Source organism: Struthio camelus, chromosome 25, assembly GCF_040807025.1.
Source record: "Struthio camelus isolate bStrCam1 chromosome 25, bStrCam1.hap1, whole genome shotgun sequence".
In the NCBI taxonomy this organism is placed as follows: domain Eukaryota; kingdom Metazoa; phylum Chordata; class Aves; order Struthioniformes; family Struthionidae; genus Struthio; species Struthio camelus.
Genome location: NC_090966.1, coordinates 4,134,663 through 4,156,138, shown reverse-complemented (window position 1 = coordinate 4,156,138; position 21,476 = coordinate 4,134,663). Strand labels below are relative to the sequence as shown.

Here is a 21,476-nt window from a genome sequence, read left to right as displayed (position 1 = left end):
TGGCATCATCTCCCCATCCAGTGGCAGCTTCCCCTCTGGCGAACACCCAAAGGGGTGACACCGCACAGAGCTGCCACACAGACTGCGGCTTCCTGCCAGCAAGCCCTGCTCCGAGCAGCCCCGTTGCCAACTGGCTGCTGCGAGCGCACCGAGACACGGCTCTTACTGTCTTTGCGGTAGTAAAGGATCTCCAGCTTGCACTCCTCGGAGCCCAGCAAGGCCTGGGTGAGCTGCGCAATGGAGTTCTTGGTGGTGTCAGGCCCGGTGAGGAAGTCACAGGTGCACGGCCGCTGCATCACCTCCACCCGGGAGTAGCCGAACATCTCGCAGAAGCCATCATTGCAGTAGATGATGGCGCAGTTCTCCATCTGGGCATTGGCGATGAGGAACTTGCGGTCTGCGGGGACGCAGCAGAGCAGAGGCTTAGGAGGAGCTGGGAACCCATGGGGACAGGGTGATGCCGGGGAACACCAGCTGTGCGGTTCTGGGAGCAGTGGGGCAGCCCCAGTGGAGGCGGGTGGGCTGCCTCAGCAGTGTGACCCGTGGTAGGAAACCGTGGAGGATGTCACAGCTTGCCAGGGGCATGATCTTGGTGATGATTTGAGTACCAGCCTCTGCTCCCCATCTTGGAGAGCTGCCCAAGTAGGGTCCTTCCCACCAAGGAGCTCGCTCCAGCCAGGAATGATGAGGCAGTAGCAGTTTTAGAGGTAGCAAATTCTTATAATTTCATGTGAATCAGTAACCGGAGAGGAGAAACGCATGAGAAGGTCCTCCCTGTGTAGATAGCCCCATTCTCTAGGTGCCATGTGAGCCCCAAGAAGGGCCACAATGGGGTAGCAGGGGCTGACGTCTCACGGCTGACCAGCCTGGGGATGTGGAAGGGGCAAGTGTTGAGAGCCAGGAGGGATCTAGGCACCTGCTTGCTGGTGTGGATTCACTGCTGTTTAATATGTGGGAAGTCACCTGTAGACCTTCCCAGAACAGCACTTCTCGGGGAGGGACTAGCTACAGTCTGTTTCCTTTTCTCAGGAGACTTATCAGGGACCTCAGTTATCCTGGAGACTTCCCACCCTTGGACAAATTTGACTGAAAGCAGGCAAGAGGTAAGAGGAACAGATAGCGTGGTTCTTGGTTTGCATGGGAAGACAGGCTAAAACTCATCAGACTAATGATCCTCCTTCTAATGCTTTATAGGATAATTGTGCCTTGGGGCCAAAGCCAAACTCAGGACCCTGCTGGGCTTGGTGGCACATGTGCACATGTAAGCGGAAAAGTGACAAAAGGGGAAACTGAGGCAGGCAGCAGTGCCCCGGCCCTGTTGCATGCGCTGGGGATGATGGCTTTGGAAGCTCTTGCTCCCGGGCTCTGCTCTGGTTGTCTTCTCCCAGCGGGGTGGCTCAGGTGAACCACTGAAGCAGATCCACGTTTGAGGGACAGACCCTTTCCTTCCCTTGTGACCCAGGGCCTTGTGGCTAAGACCTTCCACCTCCAGACAGAGGCAGGGGTCTAGTCCTTCTTGCCTGCCCGGATCCTTTCTTTCCTGGCACTTTTACCCATCACTGGCTATTTTAGAAGTTTCCCATGCCATGGCTCAGTGGCCAAGGACTCAGCTTGGCCCCAGAGCTCAGGCCATGCTTTTTTGATTAGAATAGGGAATCCTGGGCTTGCTCCAGACCCTGGAGATGATTATCACTTGGGCAGGTTTTGCTGGGGCTATTCAGTGGGAAGCTGCGTGCCCATGGCCAAGCTGCCCCATGGTGGGCTCCCTTTCTCCATGTGGAGCAGAGGCCGAGGACATGGGGAAAGACCACCGTGTGCAGCCTGTGGCTCCGCAGAGAAAGGCCTTGCTGCTCTATTTCCAGGGCAGCTCGAGTGGATGGGATTGGGATTGGAGCATGCACCTCATCTCCTGTCTTTAATATAATCTAGCAATTTGCAGAGCATGGTGCCTGACTGCCCCAAAGGGCAGCAGCGCAGGCAGCTGGGGAGAGGGGCTGTGGACACCAAGACAGGGCAGAAGCAGCACCCGCTGCCTGGGACGGCCACCCCCGCAGCTCTTCTCCCATGGTTGGGCATCTGCTCTGGGCTGGAGCCAGAGGCAGGTCAAAGCTGCAGAAGGTCCATTTGGAAGCTGCCTCCTAGCACAGACCCCAATTAATCTCCTGGATTACCCAGGAATGGCATCTGCAGCATGTTTGTGCCAGTTCCCCTGCTCGCGCGCTCTTCCAGCCTCGCCGGGGAACGTGCCAAAGCCAAGCGTCAGGTTCGCTGAAGTGCTGGAGAAACCTCTCGCAGATCTCAGTGGGCCTTAGGCCAGGGCACCCCCGGCCACAGCACAGACTGGTGGGACCCCAGCAGGGGCAGGGGGGATCCCCCTCCCTGGCATGTGGTGGGACTCTCCCTAATGCTGTCTCCTGAGTGGCTAGTGGCTTTCAGCCCTGGAAGATGTCCTCCCAGTAAAACCAGTACTCCCAGGGCCTCTGCACCACAGAGTGAGGGAGGCAGAAGCCCTCTGGAGAGGCGATGCTAAGGTGTGTGATGCAAGGCTACGCAGGGAATGGCTTTTTGGTGCCTGAACAGAAATGTCAGAGAAATAAATTCAAAGTAGGTGGAAACAAGGGAGAAATGGCCACGCTCTAGTGGACCAAACCAAACACCTTTCAGCCCGCCCTGAAGCGGCTTTTGGGTGGCTCTTCACTGGAGGACTCCCTTCTCCCTCGCACCTTGCTGTTCCCTTTGCCATGCAGGACGGAAACGGTCTTTCCCAAATGAAGAGAGACAGTGAAACAGGACAGAACACTATGTTCAGATGTTTCCAAAATTCCCTCCTCTGCTGGTTTTACTTTGTCCAAATCTGTTTGCCAGCTGGAAGATAGCGTGCGGAAGAGATGCCCTCCCGCCAAAGCCCTGTTTCTGGGGTGCCTTTACTATCTGCAACGGAAGTTTCGTCTGGCACTGCCAGCCCCAGTGGGCTGGACCAGAGAGGGATGGGGCAGGACAGTATTTACTGCATTTACACCGCTCCGGAGCCAGCTACACTGAGCCTAAGTGATGTGACCAAGGCCATGAGGGGAACGAGCTGGAGAGCCAGAACTCCTTGTAGGTATTTTTACCCTGACTTTGTTTTCTGCACCGACCTCCCTTGCAGACTTGCCACCCCTCACTCAGTGTTCAAGGTCCAGAGTGGGGGAGCAGCCAGGCTGGGGCCACCTGACAGCCTGGGAGCAAGAAGCACCAGGAGGAAAGCGTTGGGCTGGGGTCTCTCTGGTTCCTAGGGGGACTTGCTGGGATCCAGTTGCACCCATGGGAGCTGCAGAGAGGTGAAAGCATCCGCAAACAGGGGCGGGAGCAGACTTTGGCCGTGACAGCGATGCAATCCCTGGGGACGCCAGCCTGGCCTGGTGTCTCTGAGCACCTGTTAGGTCGTGAGGCTGCTGCGGGGGAGTCAGGGGGACATTTCGGCAGGGCTGGCGGGCAGCCGCCTGGCTAGTGTCTATCATGGCCGACAGGGCGCGGGGAGGGAGCTGGCAGGGACGAGTGGGGCCTGGCTGCTTCCTGGCTGGCACGCTTCGCCGTGTGCCCCCGCTGCTCCCCAGACGCCGCTTCCCAGCAGGGACTGATAGGAACCAGGGACAGTTTTTCTCACTTCCCGTTCCCGGGGTCACGTCACTCACTGCCAGACCAGGCAGCACAGATCCGGCAGGGGCGGGAGCACCGGGGACGTTTGCCCACTCGGCAAACTCGGGGATAAACCACGGGGAGCCAAAGCGCTTGGGGGGCACGTGCAGCCCTATCCCCCTCTACCCCAGCCTCCCCCAGGCAGACCCCCGGGCATGGCTGATTGGGGGGACCCCGGCCCCCCACTCCCCTTCGTGTGTCCCCAGCTGCATGGGGATGATCCAATGCCATCGGGGTGCTGCGAAAGCACAAGCTGAACCAGAGCCGCCTCCTCCCCGCAGCCCCCAACCAGTCGCACGCAAACCCCAGAGCTCCCCGATGCGCTCGAACTCTTTGCTATATTTGACACTAAAACCAGCCAAAAAATTCATATAAAGGGATTACTCCGAGCAACAGCAAATGGCAACATTTCACCAGGGACGGCTGCCTCGAAGCAGCGCGGAGTTGAAGGCAAATAGGCAGAGAGCCCGTCTGCGCTGGCATACACCCGTCTCCCACCCAGCGCTCGCCAGCCTGGGACTTCCCCGGTCCCTGCCGCCCCCGGGGACCCTCTGCCAGCCCCGGGGACGGGGGTCTGCCGGGGGCTGGGGTGTCTCAGCCAGGACTCGAGCCCCTGGCAGGGCTGGAGGGGGATCCGAGAGGCAGGGACAGCTTGTCCCTTCTAGCGCCCTGTCTATAAATACCCGCGGGGGCACTGCCTGGCTGTCGCCCACCCCTCTGCCCCTGGGAGGTCACAGAGGCGCCTTCATTTTCCCGTCCCCTGCGTGGGGGACACCTGTGCGCCCGTCCCCGCGCTGCCCGCCCGCCCGTCCCCCCGCTGTCCCCCGCTGTCCCCCGGAGTTTGGGGGCGCCCGTAGCCCGAGGACCCCGGCCCCGGGGGCCGGGGCCGGGGCGGGGGAGCGGTACTCACTTTGCCCTTCAAATTTGCGGATGATCGTGTCCAGGTAGGTGTTCTGGGGGGCCACATGGCCCCGGCGCACCGGCATCGCGGCGCCGCCGAGCTCGCCCCGGCCTCGGTGAAACTTCCCGCGGGGGCGGCGGCGAGCGCGGCCCCGGCCCGGTGCGGCGCGGCCCCGGCCCGGCCCGGCTCGGCGCGGCCCCGCTCCGCCTCACCCCGGGGCTGGCCGAGCTCTGGAGCCGAGCCGGCCCGGGGCTCCCATGCTCCCGGCGGCCGGAAGGGGGAACCCCTCCGCCCGCCCTGCCTCGCCCGGCTCCGGGCGGGGGGTGGCTGGGGAGGATGAGGATGGAAAGAAGGGAGTGGGGGAGGGGGAAAGGGGGTGGGGGAGGCCCCGCTTGAAAGAGGGGGAAAATAATAGAATAAAATAATAATAGTAGAAATCCCCCAAGTGCTTAGTCACCGCTGCCCCGTTCTGCCGGAGGCTCCGGGGTAGAGCTGTCACCAGCACCAGCTGCGAGCCGGGAGCTGGCAGCCCCCCCGGCCCGGCCCCCGGCCCGGCCCGGCCCCGCGGGGCAGCGGGTCCGCAGCCTTGGGTGCTCCGGGGCGCAGTGCGGGGGGAAGGAGGAGGTGGGTGCTGGGGAGTGATGGAAGTGGTGTCCTTGGGGTGATGGGCAGGTGGTGATGGGGGAAATGGGGCCCTGGGGTGAGGGAGGAGATTGGGGGCTAAGGGCGATGACGTCGGGGGTGCTGGGAGAGGTGGGACACTGGAGTGATGGAGTGAGGGCACTGGAAGAGTTGGGACACGGGGGCTGATGGAGTGGGGGCACTGGGGGGGGGATGGGAGAGTTGGGATACTGGGGGTGATGGAGTGCAGGCGGTGGGGGTGCTAGGAGAGTTGGGACACTGGGGGTGGTGGAGGCGGGTGCTGGGGGTGCACGAGTGCTGGAGGAAGGGGTGCTGTGTTGAAAGGGGTGTTGGAGGAGGGGTGTTGCGATTGATGGGAGTGCTGGAGGGGGGTGCCGGGGGCTCTGGGGCTGGAGCGGGTGCTGAAGGAGGGCCGTGCCGGGATGCAGGGGTGGCAGAGGAGGGGGTGATGGTGGGAGTGCTGAGGGTGGCGGAGGAGGCGCTGCTGGGTGTTCAGGGGGCCGTTGGAGGAGGGTGCGGGTGGAGCTAAGGTGCAGGAGGTGGTGGAGGAGCGGTGATGGTGGGTGCTGGGCTGCAGAGGTGGTAGACGGGGTGCTGGAGTGCAAGGGGTGTTGTAAGGGTGGGCAGGAGGGAGTGCAGGGGGGAGGAGGGGGTGATGGTGGGCGCAGGAGTGCAGGGGGTGGAGGAGGGGGCTCAGGGGTGCAGGGAGCGGAGTGTGCAGTGTGCAGGGGTAGAAGTGGGGGTGATGGTGGGGAAAGTGATGTAGGGAAGCGGAGGAGCGGGTGGTGGTGGGTGCAGAGGCGCAGGGGGCGGAGGAGGGGGTTGTGGGGGGGTGCCGGGATGCAGAAGTGCAGGGGTCAGAGGAAGGGTCTATGGTGGGTGCAGGCTGCAGGGGGGCGGCGGAGGGGGTGATGGTCGGTGCTAGGGTGCAGGGGGCGGAGGAGGTGTCAGGGTGCAGGGAGAGGAGGAGGGGCTGAGGGGGGGGTGCCGGGGCTGTGGGTGCCGGGCGGGTGCGGGGCGGAGGGTGGCGGGGCCGGGCCGGGCGGGGCGGCCCCGCGCCGGGCGCTGTCCGCTGGCCGCGGTGCTGAAGGGCCGGGCGGGGCGAGGGGGGGGCCGCGGCCTCTCGATCCCCCGGTCCCTGCTGCCCCTTGTTCCCATGGGGCGGCGGGAGGCTTGGCATGGGGAGGCCCTCGGCGAGGCAAAAGGCCCTGGGGACACGCAGGGTGCCGGGGACTCTGCGGGGCACTGAGGGTCCTGATGGGTCCCTGGGGCTCTATGGGGTCCCCAGGGCTCTGTAGGGCACAGAGGGTCCCGATGGGCACTGCGATGCTGTCCTGCCAAGCAGATGTTCAAGCCTAGCGTTTCACTTGTCCAGAGCCCACATGTCCCTGCCCCTCAAGGGAGCAGGCTGAAGGGACCGGCTCCCTTTCCATCCTGAGATATCCCCTCTGGCCAGCCCTCTTCCCCCAGGCCCCACTGCTAAGAACAGTGTCCACTGAGGGGCTTTTTATTATTGTTTTGTTATGCACGATTTTTCAGGCATGAAATTGGTCTAAGAGGATTATAGTCCATTATCATCGACAGGAGTGTTTTGCTGGGATTTTCAATTAATATTCCAGTGCACCTTTGGAATTCACATAGGGACCAGGTCCCCCCGCAAGGCACACGACCCACAGAAGCGCCCACCAGAGCTGCCTCCTCTCCCTGGGCCAGCAGTGCAAGTGGGTGGGCGAAGACAGGTGCTCTGAAAGCCCATTTCGGAGCCCTGGTGCTGCTTTTATCTCTGCTGCTCTTGGAACTCAGCCTTCCCCCAGCAGAGAAAAACTTGTTCCATTGTTAGAGAGGGTGAAAAACCCATTATCTCCCCCCATCCACTTTGCACGCTGCCTCTGCCGTGATTTACTGTGAGTCGTGGAGGATGTTTTGCTCTATATTACACAGATGCAGCTTAATAGCATGGGGGAGGGAGAGGGACACGTTGTCCAGGCTCCTGCCTTCTCTGTTTTCTTGTTGATATACCGGGTGACTCGAGGGAGACAGCTCTGTGCCGCAATTTCTTCAGTAGAAAATAGGGATGCTGGTCACTCAGCCTTGTAAAACTGCTCTGAGATTCCTGGATGACCAATTCTGCAAGGGAAAGCAAACTATTATTATTATGGCTAATATAATGATAATTATGATTATTAATCACCAGGCAGTCAGGATTTAAGGTTGGCCTCCTGCCCTCCTCTCATCCCATAAATCAATGCTGGATGTTCATGGACACATCACGTGGACAAGGATATGTCTGATGATACAGGCACGTGCCGGCTTCAGCTGGGCTCAGAGCCCTCCCCGCAGGTGACTGGGTCCACGATGTGAGCATGGGGGGGATGCCTGGGACCTTGGGGACTTCTCTATTCCCTCTACGAGACTGAGGTCTACGGAGTACCCAGTCATGAAAGCTTGTCCCCCTCAGTGAGGCCACTTCATCCCCCCCTTCTCTGGCCAGTGGGTCTCGTCCCACTGCCTGGCTGATGGAAGAGCCTCTCTTACCAAACCTCCTCCCCGTGCAGCCTTGCCAGTGGGGCTGAGTCCTGCCATATTCTCCTGGGTTACTGACTGAGCTCCAGCAGCCTCCCAGTCTCCTCCGGGCTCTTCCAGTCCCCACAGTGTGCCCTTGCGACACAGGCTGGTTCATCCATGAAGCTGACCAGTCTGCATCCTGCCTCCCAGCCCTCCTCAGGAGCTTTGGACTTCTTTCAATTCCCTGGGCTTCACCAGGACTTAAGCATATGCTTGCAGTTAATCCTGGGCTTACATTTTATCCCAAATAGGAAGAATTGGGGTCTCTGGGCAAATTCTCCTGCTGTTCAAGGCAGCTGAAGGGCTCCCTCTAATTCAACTGATCGGTAATCCTCTCTCTCTCCTTCCTCTGCTCCCTTTCTCCTCCTCTCTTGCTCAGTTTTTTCCTCTCCTCCTCCTCAGAGAGCGTTTTTGAGGTTTAGCTTCTCTCCCCATCCTTTTTTCTTTCCCTCACCCTGGGCAATCAATGGGAAATCACCCAATTTCCAGGCTAAAGGAGACCTATGTGCCCTCCCCCCACCCCAGTCCTGCACCATAAATTCATAAAAAGCCATCTGTGAGTGCAAAGCCCAGGTACAATAATAGCTGTGTTTGGTTTGTGAGGGGAGCGTGCACAGCAGAAAGGGAGCCAGGGGATTCCGAATAATAATGGCAGGAAGTAAAATATTTGCACTTTGCACGGAGTTATAATCCACCCCAGCGAGGGGCTGCATGCAGCGGTACATTAGGCAGGTGCAGTAGCTGCTAAACAAGGTAACAAGGGGCAGGAGAGCCCTGAGCGTGGGTTACCGAAGGCTGCGTGGCCCAGGGAGCAGGTGGAGAGTGGAGCAGAAGCCCAGCCCTGAAGCCCTGTGAAAGGGGCTGAGGATTTGGGATGGCTGGTGTGTGATGAGTGGCTCACCAGGGAAAGGTGCCCATTCGGATCCAACCGCAGCAGCTCCCTGCTGATGCCTGCTGAGAGAAATGTTTGCAAATCAGGAAACGGCATTTCTCCGCATTTCTTCAATTAGACCAAAACTGCAAACAGGGAAGAGAGCGGGAGATGGGGCTTTTGCAGTCTCCAAAGCTCCTTGCACCATCAGGTCTGTCCCCCGAACAGATGCATTTGCAGAGAAGATGGGCCCTCAGACCCTGCACTGGGATGTCCCAGGCTCAGGGGTCTCATCTGGCCAGCACTGTTCATACCTGCGTTTTACCCTGAAAAATCTCACTTCTTCCAGAGTTGGAAGATGCTCTGGGGGTGGGAGAGAGGAAGGAGGAATCTGCATCAGTATTGTGGCCCTGGAGGGGCCACATGTAGGTGGATTTTACAAGGGGAAGGTCTAATCCACGACTTAGGTGTCTTCTCGGCCGTCCCACCACTCCAAATCGTGGTATTTTCTTTCTACGCTTTCACCATGGTGCTGTTTGTCTGCTAAGTATAAAAACATCTCCAACAGTTAAATGTGCAGCTAAAATTAACCCTCAGGAGCCTGTGCTTTCTATGATGCTGAGTGGAGGCGTTTCCCTTGGTGGGTGCAGCCCCGTGGGCTGGGGCACCTTGGCCAGGAGCGTTATTGGTGCCTCGGGACTGTTGCTGGTGCAGTGCTGGCTGTCAGGCCGCCGCAGCGGAGAGGGCTGCCTCCCCGCAGCCGTCACACCACAGAGAAATTTGTCCTTCAGGAGAAGGGAGTCCATCCATCATGGGGGGAGAGAGTGGCATCAGGAGGGCAGGACTCCTGTCACCATCCCCCATGTCTTGGGGGGGGTTCAGCTTCTGGCTGGGCTGGAACCTGTCCCCTATTCTCTCCCTGCCATCTGGGCTCTGCCTGTCCCCAGCCTCCCTTTTGGGACTCAGGAGGCTGCTGCAGGCCTCGAATGAGGCACCCAAGCAGGTGACGAAGATGAAAAGCAGAGATTTGAGAGGCGAAGCTAAACACAAATTCGGCTCCATTCAGACACACACTCTGAGCTCGTCTGACACAGTGCTGCGTCGAGCGATGCTGCCTCCGTCCTGCCTGTCCTGGCTTCAGAGAGGGAGAAACTGAGGCCCGGAGCGGGCTCGTGACTCACCCGCAGTCCTTGAGTGAGTCGGCGGAGGGACTGGGAGGAGAAGCAGAGCTTCCCGGGCGCCCGCTCGCACGAGATGGATGGTGTGAGCCGGCGGCCGCCAGCGGGGCTGCAATAACTCAAGGTGATGCTGCAGGGACAGCCGGCGAAGGGCAGAACGTGGCCCTGCTTCGCGGCTGCCAGGGAGGGGGTGCTGGCAGTGCCTGCAGCTCATCTATTTGGCAGAAAACTATCCCTGGCTTGGCGGAGAGAGGAGAGCCGGCCGTCAAGGGCTTGGCAACGCGCGCCACTGTCAAGCCTTCAAAGCTGAATTGCTTTTCAATCTGCAGCAATTTTCTCCTTGCTGCGTACAAGGCCTCAGGGGAGAAAAACGTCAGCTCGAGCAAGAGCTCGGGGGGGAAGGGGGGTTGAGGATGGTTCCCATCGTCAGAGTGGACCGGGGCCACTTCCCCCCCATGCCAGGGTGTGGGGGCACGGGCAGTGCCTGGCCAGGGGATGAAGGGGCAGTTTGGGACTTGCCGCGTGGGAGCTGAGCCTGGCTGAGGTGTCGCTGCTGGGCCACCCCAGGACCGAGAGCCTGTGCAGGGCTGGGGGCTCTGTGGGGCCAGGCAGGGGGCTCAGCTCAGCTCCTGCCCATGCGACGCATCCCCCAGCCAGGCTGGGACCTGTCCAAGTGGGGACTAGGGTGGACAGGGGATTAACGTCGAGGGGTCCCTGCTGCCAGGGCCACGCTGGGCAAAGCAGGACAACCCTGCTTGATGGCTGATGGAAGGGACAACGGCAGAGCTGGGCTGGGAGGACTGGGGTGTCAACTGGGCTGAGCCAGCCTTATTCCCCTTTGTAGGCGATCACAGCTGAGCCATGGGGTTGGGGAGGATCTGGGCTTGCCTGGGGGGGGACTTTTGGGGGAGCATCAAGTTCCTGTGGCAGCTGCTGTCCTCTAGGAAAGCCTACGCCGTGCCATGTCCCCAGGCCAGAGGGGACGTGGCCACCCCACCTTGCCCGAGGCCTGAGGGTGGTGCAGCAGGCCAGCGGTACGCCCGGCGTGGCCCCTCCTGCCGGCCCCTGGGTGCCTGGTGCTGCCAAAGCCACCGGCTGCCTTTTTCCAGGCACTTCTTGTCCCCGTGGGGAGCGGGAATGCGAGGAACGCGGCCCTGTGCACCCGGCCTGCTCCCAGCCCCTGGCTGGCTAAGAATAGACCTGGCCTGGCCGCTTCCAGCCTGCCCACACGCCGGCGTGGGGCCGCGGGGGGTTTGGACCTGCACCTACCACCAGCCACCTCCTCGTGGGGAATAGCACCCTCCAGCACCTGGCCACCCCAGGCCTGTTCTCCCCTCCCAGTCCTCCTCCCCCAGTGGGCTAGTGCTGGTCCCCTTTCCCACCAAGACATCCGATATGGCCGTGTTTGCCTTCCGGCCCCACAGCCAGGCTCCCTGCCACAGTGAGTCTTGGGGTCTCCCCAGGATCCCAGCTCCTTCCAAGGTCTCCGAGCCCTCCCGGAGAAACGCTGAGACATGAGTTTCCGATGTGACCAATGGGACCCAGAGCCACAGAGCAAACAGGGACTCCAGAGTGGGTCTTGCTTTTAATTCTTGTGATTTCAGAGAGAATCTCGCATCCTCTCCGGGAGCCTCATACATAGGTGGTGTCTTACAATGGGAAAGACCGGGGGACAGCCTGGCAAACATCCTGTTTTCAGAGTTCTCCTTTGAAGATTTGTGCGATTTGGGGAGGACGTCTCCTCTTTTTTCTGTCCCCCCCCGGAGCAGTTTCGCTAAGTCGCCTAATTTCAGCGGAAATCATGATGCAAGAGCCAGAAGACAGTAAAGAGCTCTCCAGATGTTATCACAATGAGGAAGAGAAATCATTTTCATTTTAAAGGTATCTTGTAAAGTATTTATCACTGGCTGTCACAGCCTTGAGAAGAGTAATAGGCCTTAATTGCACTGAAAAGCCTCACCTAGGGCCTCCATCCATCCCCTCTGCCCAGGGCCCAGCAGCTCTATTTAAGCTCAGGCCTGGGCCGTGAGCCCTTTTTGAACTGTGTTGCAGGTAGCCTTGTCTCCAGCCCCATCTCCTGGATGGATGTTGGACCTATATTGCAGGTAGCCTTATCTGCAGCCCTGTCTCCCGGATGGGCTGGTCTGCTCGGGTGAGATGCCCCTGTTCCTTGGAGCACGGGTGAGATCTGCTGCTGTGGGAGATTTTGGGGGTCACACACCTCTGTGTTCCCCTGCCCTTCCCCCATAGACAGGCCCTGATGGGACTTGTTCCTTGGGAATAAGAAAGTACTACAGCCAAAACTAGGGCACCTTTACAGGTTGTTGATGGAACAGGGTCAGAAGGGCACTGCTGTGCATTCATCACCCCTCCTTGGAGCAGTGTCCCTTTCCATGGCAGGGGATAGCTCAGGTGTGGGTTCTCTGATGTCTAATTAGGACTGAGCTTGTATCACACACCCTGAGTGAGAATGCTTATAGCATGGGTCCTTCTTCTATCCAGAAAGCAATTTTCATGAAACTTGTAGGAAATTTGTGATCTTGGAGACCGCTGTTCCTCTGTGCAGTGGGGCAGAGAGGAGCCGTGGAGTTCTAAATAGCAGGTGAGGAGCTGACAGATAGACGGAGCATACCCGTAACAGCCTGGTTTCCAAACCAAACTTGCTTGTTTTCAAACCTGACTCTTGCTGGATCAGGTCTGTGCTCTGTGAGCTAGCAGGGACATCGTGTTGGCTGGGAAGAGGGTGGGGAGGTGATCCAGGGTGCCAGGATATAAAACAGACACGTCCTGGCCAGGGACCTGGGCCTTTAACCCTGTGCTCAAGCCGAGGTGCAAAGGTGCCTGCCGTGTGCTGTGCTTTGGGCAGGTGGGAGGGAAGGTTTCATGGCATCGGGCTCAGCGCCCATCACCGTTGTGGGCAAACTCTCGGCCGAGCGCAGGTGTTTCGGTTGGCAGCCAGCACGAGCAGCCGTTTCCCATGCGGGCCCAGGTCATCTGCTGTGCCTGGTGCTCCTGCAGGGACCGTGGCACAAAGACAAATGGCTTGTGTTTCCACCTCTCCGTGGGTGTGCTCAGCACTGCGGAGGATTTAGAACAAACAAACAAAAACTCGAGCGTGGGTGGGCAGACAGACACCTGTGCTTTGCTCCTCTCTGGGCTGCAGCAGAAGTGCCAAGAGCCCCTCTTGGGCCTCACTTTCCCTATTTAAGACCTGACTGAGGGCAGATGCTGTCAGCTTGGAGGGGCAAGGGCTGGATCTTGTCCCATATTCTCATTTCCCCTGCTACTCAGGCCTGCTGCAGATCTTGGCTCTTTAAGGCTGCAATAATCCCCAGGCTGGGATTAATTTTGCACCTAATCACTGCAGAACAAATACGAAGTTTTATTTACAGAAGCAGAAGACAGATAGGGGGAAAAAAGCTTCAGGCATGGCTGATCCCAAGATAATCAGGGGCAGGAGGTGATTGCAGACCTCAGAGCCCCCCTTGCTCTTACATAAATGACTGTGGCTGCTGTCAAGGCAAAGCCTGGGTCGCGCTGTGGCTCAGGGTGGCCTCCCCAGGCTAAGTTGCCGTAGCAGCATGGTGCTTGAACCTGTTCTCTCCTTGGGCTTGGTGACCTCCCATTTGACCCCCCAACCCTTTTAACAAATTGACCTGGACATCCCTGGAAATCCAGGCCTCCAGTGGGCCTGATTCATCCCCTTGCTTAAGCATGTGCCCCATGGGAAGCCTGTGAGCACAGGCCGGAGGACAGGGCTGCCCTTGGGTGAGGATGCTGAGGGCTTCAGAGGATGGGGAGAGGGTAGGTGCTGGTGGGGACTGCCTTAAAGCCAGGCTGGTCCCCTGGGGTTTGTATTTGCACAGGGCTGGGTGGCAGCTTTCCTGCCGGAGAGTGCAGCCTCTTAGAGATACCAGCTCCTGCTGCTCTTTTTCCACCTGCAAGAAGGAGCAGAGTCACTGCTCTGGGGATAACAAGACAGGGTTTTATTTTTCATCCATGCAAGCAAAGAGCCCAGCAGTGGGCAAACTGGGGGTGGATAGAGGTAGAAAACAGTCTGTCTCCCCCCAGTCTGCCCTCTGCTCGTTCAAAGCCCCCTCGGCTTTGGCCTGCCCTGCCACAGAGGTATGGAAATGGCTGGTGGGTGCTGGGGGAACACTGCTCCCTCCCCATCCCACCCTTCTGGGATGCTTCCCTTGGGCACCCTGGGATGGCTCAGTGTCTGCTGGCAGCAGGGCCGCCCCTTGACAGGGCCTGAGTTTCTCTTCCCACAATGCAGGCGTTGACAAATAAATAGGTGATTTTCTGCTTTGGCTCTTGCATAGTGAAAAAAATGTCTGACCTGATTGGAAGGAGGAGTTCCTGGGCTGGTGAAACCCGTAGTCTCACTGGACTGCGTGTGAACCTGCACGCACCTGTGTCCCTTGCACAAGGCATCACTGCGTGGTGCCAGCACGTGTGCTCTGCCCCACTGGGAGCTGCCTTACTTCAGTTCCATTTCTGAGCTGGATTTGAAGGCCTTTCTCCTGAATGAGAACAATTTGACGCCCAAGATGATGGTGGTGACCACGAAGATGAGTGCCAGGGCAAGTAGGACCCAGCCACCTGCCGTGGCTTGACTGCTGGCCAGGGACATGCCCAGGAAATCTGCTTGGTCAGGGCTGCCCTGTGCTTGAGTAGCTGGAAAAAAAAAATCAAGAAATGAGGTAGAGGGTTGCTGCTGGTGGCTCTGTGCCATGGCACGTTGGGTAGCCGGCCCTTGCTGTCCCTTTGCTGGGTTCTGCAAGGTCCCAGCATGTCTTACCCACTCTGGACTCTCAGCTCCCCATGACATCAAGGGGAACCATCCAAATATGTTGTGGCTTTGGGGGTGAGGAAGGGACATTGGACCAGGTAAAACGCAACATCATCTGTGTGCCCTATCCTTGCCCTGTCAAGGACTGAACTCTGACTTGAGCTTGGTCTGACCCAGTCTGGCCAAATGCCATGTACCTGCATAAGGAGTCCAGTCGTACTCGGCCCAGCCCAGGATGTCCCCATTCTTCTCATTCTCCTTGGCCAGCCAGGTCATGAGTGGCTCGAAGTAGCTCATCAAGGCGTCGGCCGACATGTTGGGCTGCCCGGTGATGAGCTCCATAGCTTCAGGCCATGGCTTGCTGAAACCCAGCTTCAGAGCCTCCCTGTGGCAGGAGAAATTGGCTCCAGTGGGTTCCTCAGAGACCCCGGATCCCTCTTCACCACCAGCTCTTGCCTTTTCTTTCCAGGGCTTGGCTCTCTTGATGCTAGTGACCCCTGGGTGCAGTCCGTGCCCCCTTGGCACCCATGGGGCTGTGAGGGTGCAGAGCAGGGGGAAGGAGGCTGCATGTGTGCTGGGGACTTTAACATAGATAAAAGACCCCCAGTCTGTCTGGCTTGATGTAGATTGGTTTATGGGTGAAAGGGTTAATTTTACAGGGGTTTTTCTCGGGGGAAGGGAGCTGCTTTCCCTAAGGAACAGGTAGTGGTGGTGGGAGCCTTCCTCCTGCCAGGGTCCCAGCTACCATCTAGTGGCTGCTTTTGCAATCACAGCCACTGCACTCAGCCTGGGGCCCCGCCACCTATACCCCAGGGCCATGGACCAGGGTAGCCCAACCCAGGGCCCCTGAGCAGGGTGGGCTGCTGCATCCCAGCCCTGAGAAGCCTGTGAGCCCTCTGCTCTTGCCAGCAGGGTTAAGGCCTGGCTAGCTTAAAGTATTTAGGCACATAAATTAGTCTTGGCTCTCCTCTGCCCTGCACACCTACCCCAGGAGGCTCCCAGCTGCCTTGGACTGGTAGATGTCACATGTGTGCAGGGGGCCTGTGTGCCCGGCTGCTTTGCAGAGCGCCTGGTGGAACTGGAACTGGATCACGAAGCTGACAAAGTACCTGGAGAGGCCAGAGAAGGATGAGGAACAGACTCTAGCATCACGCTGGAGATGTCTCTCCCAGTGTCCAGTCACTGTTAGTGGATGTGCAGGGGGACATGATCCCATTGTCCCCGAGCTGCACTCTTCCAGCCCTGAGGAGCATCCCCAGCCTTGGAGACTTGACCGGCATCAATATGGTAAAGTCTCTCCTGATCCTCTTTCTCCCTTTAGCATGTGCTTTATACTTGAAGGGATGAGCTGATCCTCCTTGGACAGGGAGAAATGACCCCCCCCCCCCCACCAACCAATCCATCCACCTTCCCCTCCTGACCCTCTGCTTGGATCCCCTGAGCTGTCCAGTACATTCAGGGTGGGCAGTTTTCTCCTTGGACGTGAAAGAAGCCACCCTCAGTGGGGTCTGATTCAGGGATCCTGCTTCTGCAGGGGATAACCTATTCAAGGCAACCCCTTCCAGTCCAGCTGGCTCACCTGATGTATGGGACGTTGGCAGGGATGTGGAACTTCGCCCCAGGGTCAAAATCATCTTCAGACCTGGGCACTGGTGGGCACAAGCCTTGGTACTTCAGCCTGGCCCAGAGAGTGAGAATTAGTCCAGTGCAAGGAGTAGGGAGGGGGCTCACAGGGGAAAGCTTGGGGTGGAGAGGTATTGAGGCAGAGTCCAGATGGTGAGGGAAAAGTAGGGATGAGCCAGGAGAGGACAGGGTGGGGCATGAGGGTAGGTAGGGCGAGGGGGTTATGTATGCCATCATGTCTCGTTGTGGCCACCTGAGTTGCAGAGGGAAATTATACAGCAGGGCTACGGCCAAGGCCCCAGCACCAAAGGGGGGGGTGTCCAAATTTGAGCTCCCTGAGTGCACCTGAGGTTCCACCACTGCTGGTTGTACTCGTCCTCCTTGATCCGTCCATCAAACACCTTCCAGCGCCACTGGTCCATGAGATAGCCAAAGGGCAGAAAGGCGATCTTGTCCAGGGCGATGCTCATCAGGTAGTTAATGTTGCTTTCTGCCCAGGATGGGAAGGGATTAGCAAAGCAGTGCTGCCTCCTGCCCCTCTGTAGTGTACGTATCACCCTGCCCAAGAGGAAGGTGTCCTCATCAGTGTCCTGTCCCCTCCATGCATGCAAAGCCACCATGCATGTCCCTGACCCCTTCCACCCTGTTCAGCCTATCCTGACCCTCTTGCAGTTTCTCCATTTCCAGCTCTTCCCAGGAATCTCTCATTTGTAGTGTGATGCTCCTCTGCCAGCTCACCTTCGTTGTCTGTGACTTCGTCCAGCAGATTGATGCTGTACAAGTGTTTGGGGGTGGAGACAGACAAAGCCATGACATCCCCGACAGCCTCGTGGAAGCCGGGGTTGGCCCCGTCACGGAACGAGATGGGTTGGTCCATGTATTGCAGGAAGTACTGGACATGGCCCATCTCGTGGTGCACCGTGATTAGGTCATCCATGTTCACCACTGTGCACTGCTTGATCCTGGACCAGGAAATGTGGGAAGGAGAGAGAAGAGAGAGCAGTGCTGAGGTGAAAAGGTCTAGGATTGATTGCACCCCCTTGTGCTATTTTTCCCTTTGGCATCCCCTCCTATATACACATGCCCTGGGTCTCATGCCAGCCTGTGCTGGTCCTGTTCAATGGGGTTGCTCTCTGCCTCTCCTGCCATCCCTGCCCTTTCCTTTCCCCAGCACATTGGCTTTTCCATCCTCCAGGGCAAGGTAGCCCTTGCTCTGCCCTCCATCTGCCATGTGGGCTCCTGCCAGCGATGCCGGCATCTTGGGTACCAGTAGCAACATCAGTGCAGGGCTGCCAAAGCTACAGGGTGAGAGACACAGCAAAGGCATCAGGCCATGTCTCTGCCAAGACACCACTATCTCCTCCCAGCATGGCTGCTAGATACTCCTCTCCTTCCCCACAGGTACCTGAAGTCCTTGCGGTTGTAGAAGTCCCAGGCTGAGGCATGACACACCACCTCCCGCCCGTCTGTTGGCTTCTCGATCATGGACTTATCCCAGAACTCTTGCGGCATGGGGATTAGGCCCAAAGATGTAAAGAAACGGTCCGACTCTTCAAACATCCTCCTGGGTGTCCAACCCTGTGGAAGGAGCAGAAGAAGGACAAGGTGAGGGGCAATGAGGGCTCCTGGGGGTGCTGGGGGAAGGATGGAGGGCCAGGAACAGTCTTTATTGCTTTGGGCATGGGGAGATCTTTTGGAGGCAATTAGAAATGGATCCAGCCCTCAGCATAGCCAGCGGTGGGGAGAGAAGAGAGGATGAGGCATAGAGGTTTTCTGCAGCATCAGATCTAGACACTGTCCTTCAAAGGGACAAGGTCGATTCACAGACAAGGGCCCTTCTAGCTAGAAAGAGCCAGTTTAGAGGGCTAGGAGCAAAGAGGCAGGAAATAGAAATAGCTATGAGGTTTCTATGTTCAGAGGCTACATGACTGAACAGAGGGCAGAGGGTCTGCCTGGTGCAATGGGAGCGAGGTGTGCCCCCATCAGTGATGGTTTCCAGGTCAGAAAGCAGTAGGTAACTCGAGCAGTCACAAAGGCCAAGGGGTGCTTGGGCCCCAGGGGCATTCCCAGGAGCAGAGTAAAAAAGCACTAACCTGTTTTTTCATGGCTGGGGTGGCATCCACCTTGGTGGCATCCGGGAAGGGTATCACCAGGTCAAAAATGTTGGACCATGACTGGGCCCACATGTTGCCTAGGAAATGCAGGAGTGAGACAGGGAGAGGAGAGCAAAGGCAATGAATTACTCCCGACACCTACATGAGCTGGGCCACCTTGTCTGCAATCTGTGCTGCCTGCACATGGGCAAAGCAAGCAAGAGCCCAGCCATGAGAGAGAGGCAAGTCATGCTGAGTGTGTTGCCTGTTCTCTGGGAGAGATCAGCCCCTGCAGACCTGTTTCATGGGGGTTTGGGTCCTCAGCCAGAGATCCCACGTTCCCTAGCAGCACTGCAGTCCCCACTCAGGGCTGATGGGAGCTGAACAGCCTCAGTGGGGACAGTGGGAACAATGCATTGATTAGTGGTGCTAAGGTGCTAAGGCATACTGCAAAGGGACCACAAGTCATGCACTGGCTCAGAAATGGAGCTACATTGCTCCATGCTTCGGTTTGTCCCCCAGGGAGGCAGGGAAATGTAATCTTGCACAGACAAGAGGAGAGCACAAGGCTGGGTCTGGAGACTGGCCTCAACTCTTGGCATGATTTGAGCAGACTGGCTGGTGGGAGACACAGCTCTTGCTGAAGGCTGGACCAGAAATGCACTGCTGGATTAGGCCCCAGCAAAGCCCTTACCTAGCAGGTGAGCAGGGATGGGACCCTTCAGGTTTACACGCTCTGGGCCATACTTTTTGTAGAGGGCTCGGCGTACATAGGCGTGCAAGTTGAGGTACAAGGGCTGCAGCTGCAGATACAGTCTCTCCACATCTTCCTCAAAGGTGGGGGTCTCATAGAGAGATCTCCAGAAGGCCCCATTGTCTGTGTAGCCTGTGATAGGGCAAGAACAGAAGCCATCAGATCCTGCCCTTCTCAGGCAAGAGATCATCACAAGTCCCTCCATGTCTATGTGGCTTCTGTTACATCACTGGGACCTCTGTGCCCTCGAGATGTTGGCCCTGAGTTGGACCAGCAGCACAATCCACTGCCCACAGGGTGCTGAGGCCTCAGCGGGTCTCTGAGGGAGTGGGCCACTCACCATTTAGCACGGCTGCCTTGTTGCTTAGTGTCACGTATCTCTTGTATTTGTTCCTGATAACCTTCCCAGAAGCATCCCGCCAGCCCTTCCAGGCAAAGAGGAGCTCGTCATAGTCCCGTGAGGAGGCCAGGATGTCCGTGAGGTCTAAAGAGAGAGCAATGAAGCCACAGTGATACTGTTGCATGGGCTAGCCTGATGTAACAATGCTAGACCCAACATGCTGCTCAGGGGCCATAGCAGAGAAGATGGAGAGACCCTGTCATAGACTTTTTCCATGCCTCTGTGAAGAATCCCTCTTTTCTGGGCCTGCCTCAGAGAGCTTACCAGACATCCTACTAGATCTTACCAGGATCCAGGGGGTGACATATTTTGTTATCCCTGCAGACCTTGGCGATGCTGTATGTGGTCTCCATATCTGAGAGGAGTGTGTTGTACTGAAAAGGAAATTGGATTATGTGAGCTGGTTGTCCTTGTTTCTGCTCTCAGAGAATGCTGCAGCCTGGGGGGATGTCTCCACATGTTTTCCTCTTGCCACTTCCACACTGTTCTCCTGGGTCAGAAGGCGGTGAAGCTCTCATCTTTCACAGGAGTCAGTATGGGAAGGGCCAGGGCCAGCCTGCAATGTACCATTGTCATGCATACAGGTAGGCTCTGCTGCAGGCTGGGATATGCAACCTTTGGATAGAAAACCCTGGAGGCAAGGATCTTGGCTTTGTGTAGAAGGTACCACATTATCACTTTGTACAAGGGCAGGGGTAGCTGCCCACTTCTGTTTCCTAGAAGCAGGGAGAAACCCATGACTCTGCACAGGGTGGTGGCGAGGGACACCCTCTCCTGCTCTGTCCTGCAACTCACCTCCTTCAGCTCATCTTCAGGCAGGGCTGCCCTCTCAATGGCACTCAGCTTCTTAAGGATGCGTGTGACACTTTGGTCCTGAAAGTCAGTGGAGTCGAACTCTCTGGCTCTCATGCCGTACTGAAGGGTGTGCTTGGACATGGCCAAGTTCTTCTCCAGCTGCAAGGGCAGGAGGGGACAGGAGAGGGCTTACCCAGAGGGGATCTTTCAGACACAGCCAATCACCAGAAACACCACCTGCCACGGATGACTGACAACCTCCCAATGGGTACTCCAGTGGGTACCTCCTGGCATGACCAGGATTTTCATGGAAAAAGCACCTCCCGGGTGTGAAGATTTCCCTTTGGCAAGGGGTAGAGGCTGCCCTAGTTTTCAGAGCTCATCCGCAATGTGCCCTGGGGACCAACTGCCTGCTTTTGCTGTTGTTTCTTCCCACACAGCCCAAGGTCATTCCTGTACCATGATATCCTTGTTATGGTCAGTGATGTTGGTGTTGTAGGCCCAGGATGCCTCAGTGTAAGCGTTCCACACCTCCTCGGCTGTCCTGTTGTACTCAGACAAGAACTCTTTAGCCTGTACTTCATCTGCTATTTTATCTAGAGGAAGAAATAAACAGAAGAAGAGAAGGAAAGTCAAGGGGGCCCTTCTCTTTGCAAGAGCATCACCCTGATGGATGGCTCAGCTGTGGCTGAGCCCCCGCCAGAAGTGCAGGCTCCTTTGGAAGATGCCACACAACCTCAGAGTGGACTGAGGTCCTGCTCTGCTGCCCCTTTGGAGAAAAGCGCTAGGAAGAGCCAAGGAATGGGGGTAGGTGGGTACTGCTGGGATACCCTATTGGGACAGGAGATGGGAATAACAGGACAAACTGCATGCCATAGACCCTCCCACCTGGACAGAAAGGATGCAGCAGAAAACAGGTGACCTGTTACATCATGGCTGAAAACATTACTTCAGCAGCAGAGCCCCAGGTCCAGACAACGCAATGTGACATGGTTGGCTAATGGCACCAACTTCAAAGATGCAATGCCCTAGGAAGCAACACCTTGTGGGACTCCACATAAAGCTGATGGTGAAACTGGTTATTCTCTCTTTTTCCTGGCATGGAGACCTTACCCATTCATAGCAGAGACCTCCCCCAGCATTGGACTGCCTGTGGGTTAGTGATGTCCTTCCTGCCTCTC

At 57.7% G+C, this 21,476-nt stretch overlaps 2 protein-coding genes across 3 annotated transcripts in view; both read right to left on the bottom strand.

Moving 5' to 3' along the window:
- KCNH6 (potassium voltage-gated channel subfamily H member 6) overlaps window positions 1-4,753 on the bottom strand; it is a 39,630-nt gene extending 34,877 nt beyond the window's left edge. Inside the window, exons 1-2 of one of the 2 annotated variants that reach the window (XM_068919265.1) lie at window positions 4,589-4,753; window positions 167-397 (exon numbers count right to left, since the gene is read on the bottom strand). In XM_068919265.1, coding sequence (XP_068775366.1) covers window positions 167-397; window positions 4,589-4,664 — 307 coding nt within the window. In that variant the 5' untranslated portion in view covers window positions 4,665-4,753. The remainder of the gene's footprint in view (window positions 1-166; window positions 398-4,588) is intronic. The other variant, XM_068919264.1, reaches the window with a different exon arrangement.
- An 8,444-nt stretch (window positions 4,754-13,197) lies between these two features.
- Window positions 13,198-21,476, bottom strand: part of ACE (angiotensin I converting enzyme) — a 20,612-nt gene continuing 12,333 nt past the window's right edge. The window contains exons 13-25 of the mRNA XM_068919341.1: window positions 20,755-20,891; window positions 20,296-20,454; window positions 19,787-19,874; window positions 19,441-19,584; window positions 19,041-19,232; window positions 18,347-18,444; window positions 17,659-17,831; window positions 16,992-17,215; window positions 16,599-16,743; window positions 16,210-16,308; window positions 15,617-15,739; window positions 14,828-15,015; window positions 13,198-14,515 (exon numbers count right to left, since the gene is read on the bottom strand). Of these exons, the coding sequence (XP_068775442.1) occupies window positions 14,319-14,515; window positions 14,828-15,015; window positions 15,617-15,739; window positions 16,210-16,308; window positions 16,599-16,743; window positions 16,992-17,215; window positions 17,659-17,831; window positions 18,347-18,444; window positions 19,041-19,232; window positions 19,441-19,584; window positions 19,787-19,874; window positions 20,296-20,454; window positions 20,755-20,891 (1,967 nt within the window). The 3' untranslated portion in view covers window positions 13,198-14,318. The remainder of the gene's footprint in view (window positions 14,516-14,827; window positions 15,016-15,616; window positions 15,740-16,209; window positions 16,309-16,598; window positions 16,744-16,991; window positions 17,216-17,658; window positions 17,832-18,346; window positions 18,445-19,040; window positions 19,233-19,440; window positions 19,585-19,786; window positions 19,875-20,295; window positions 20,455-20,754; window positions 20,892-21,476) is intronic.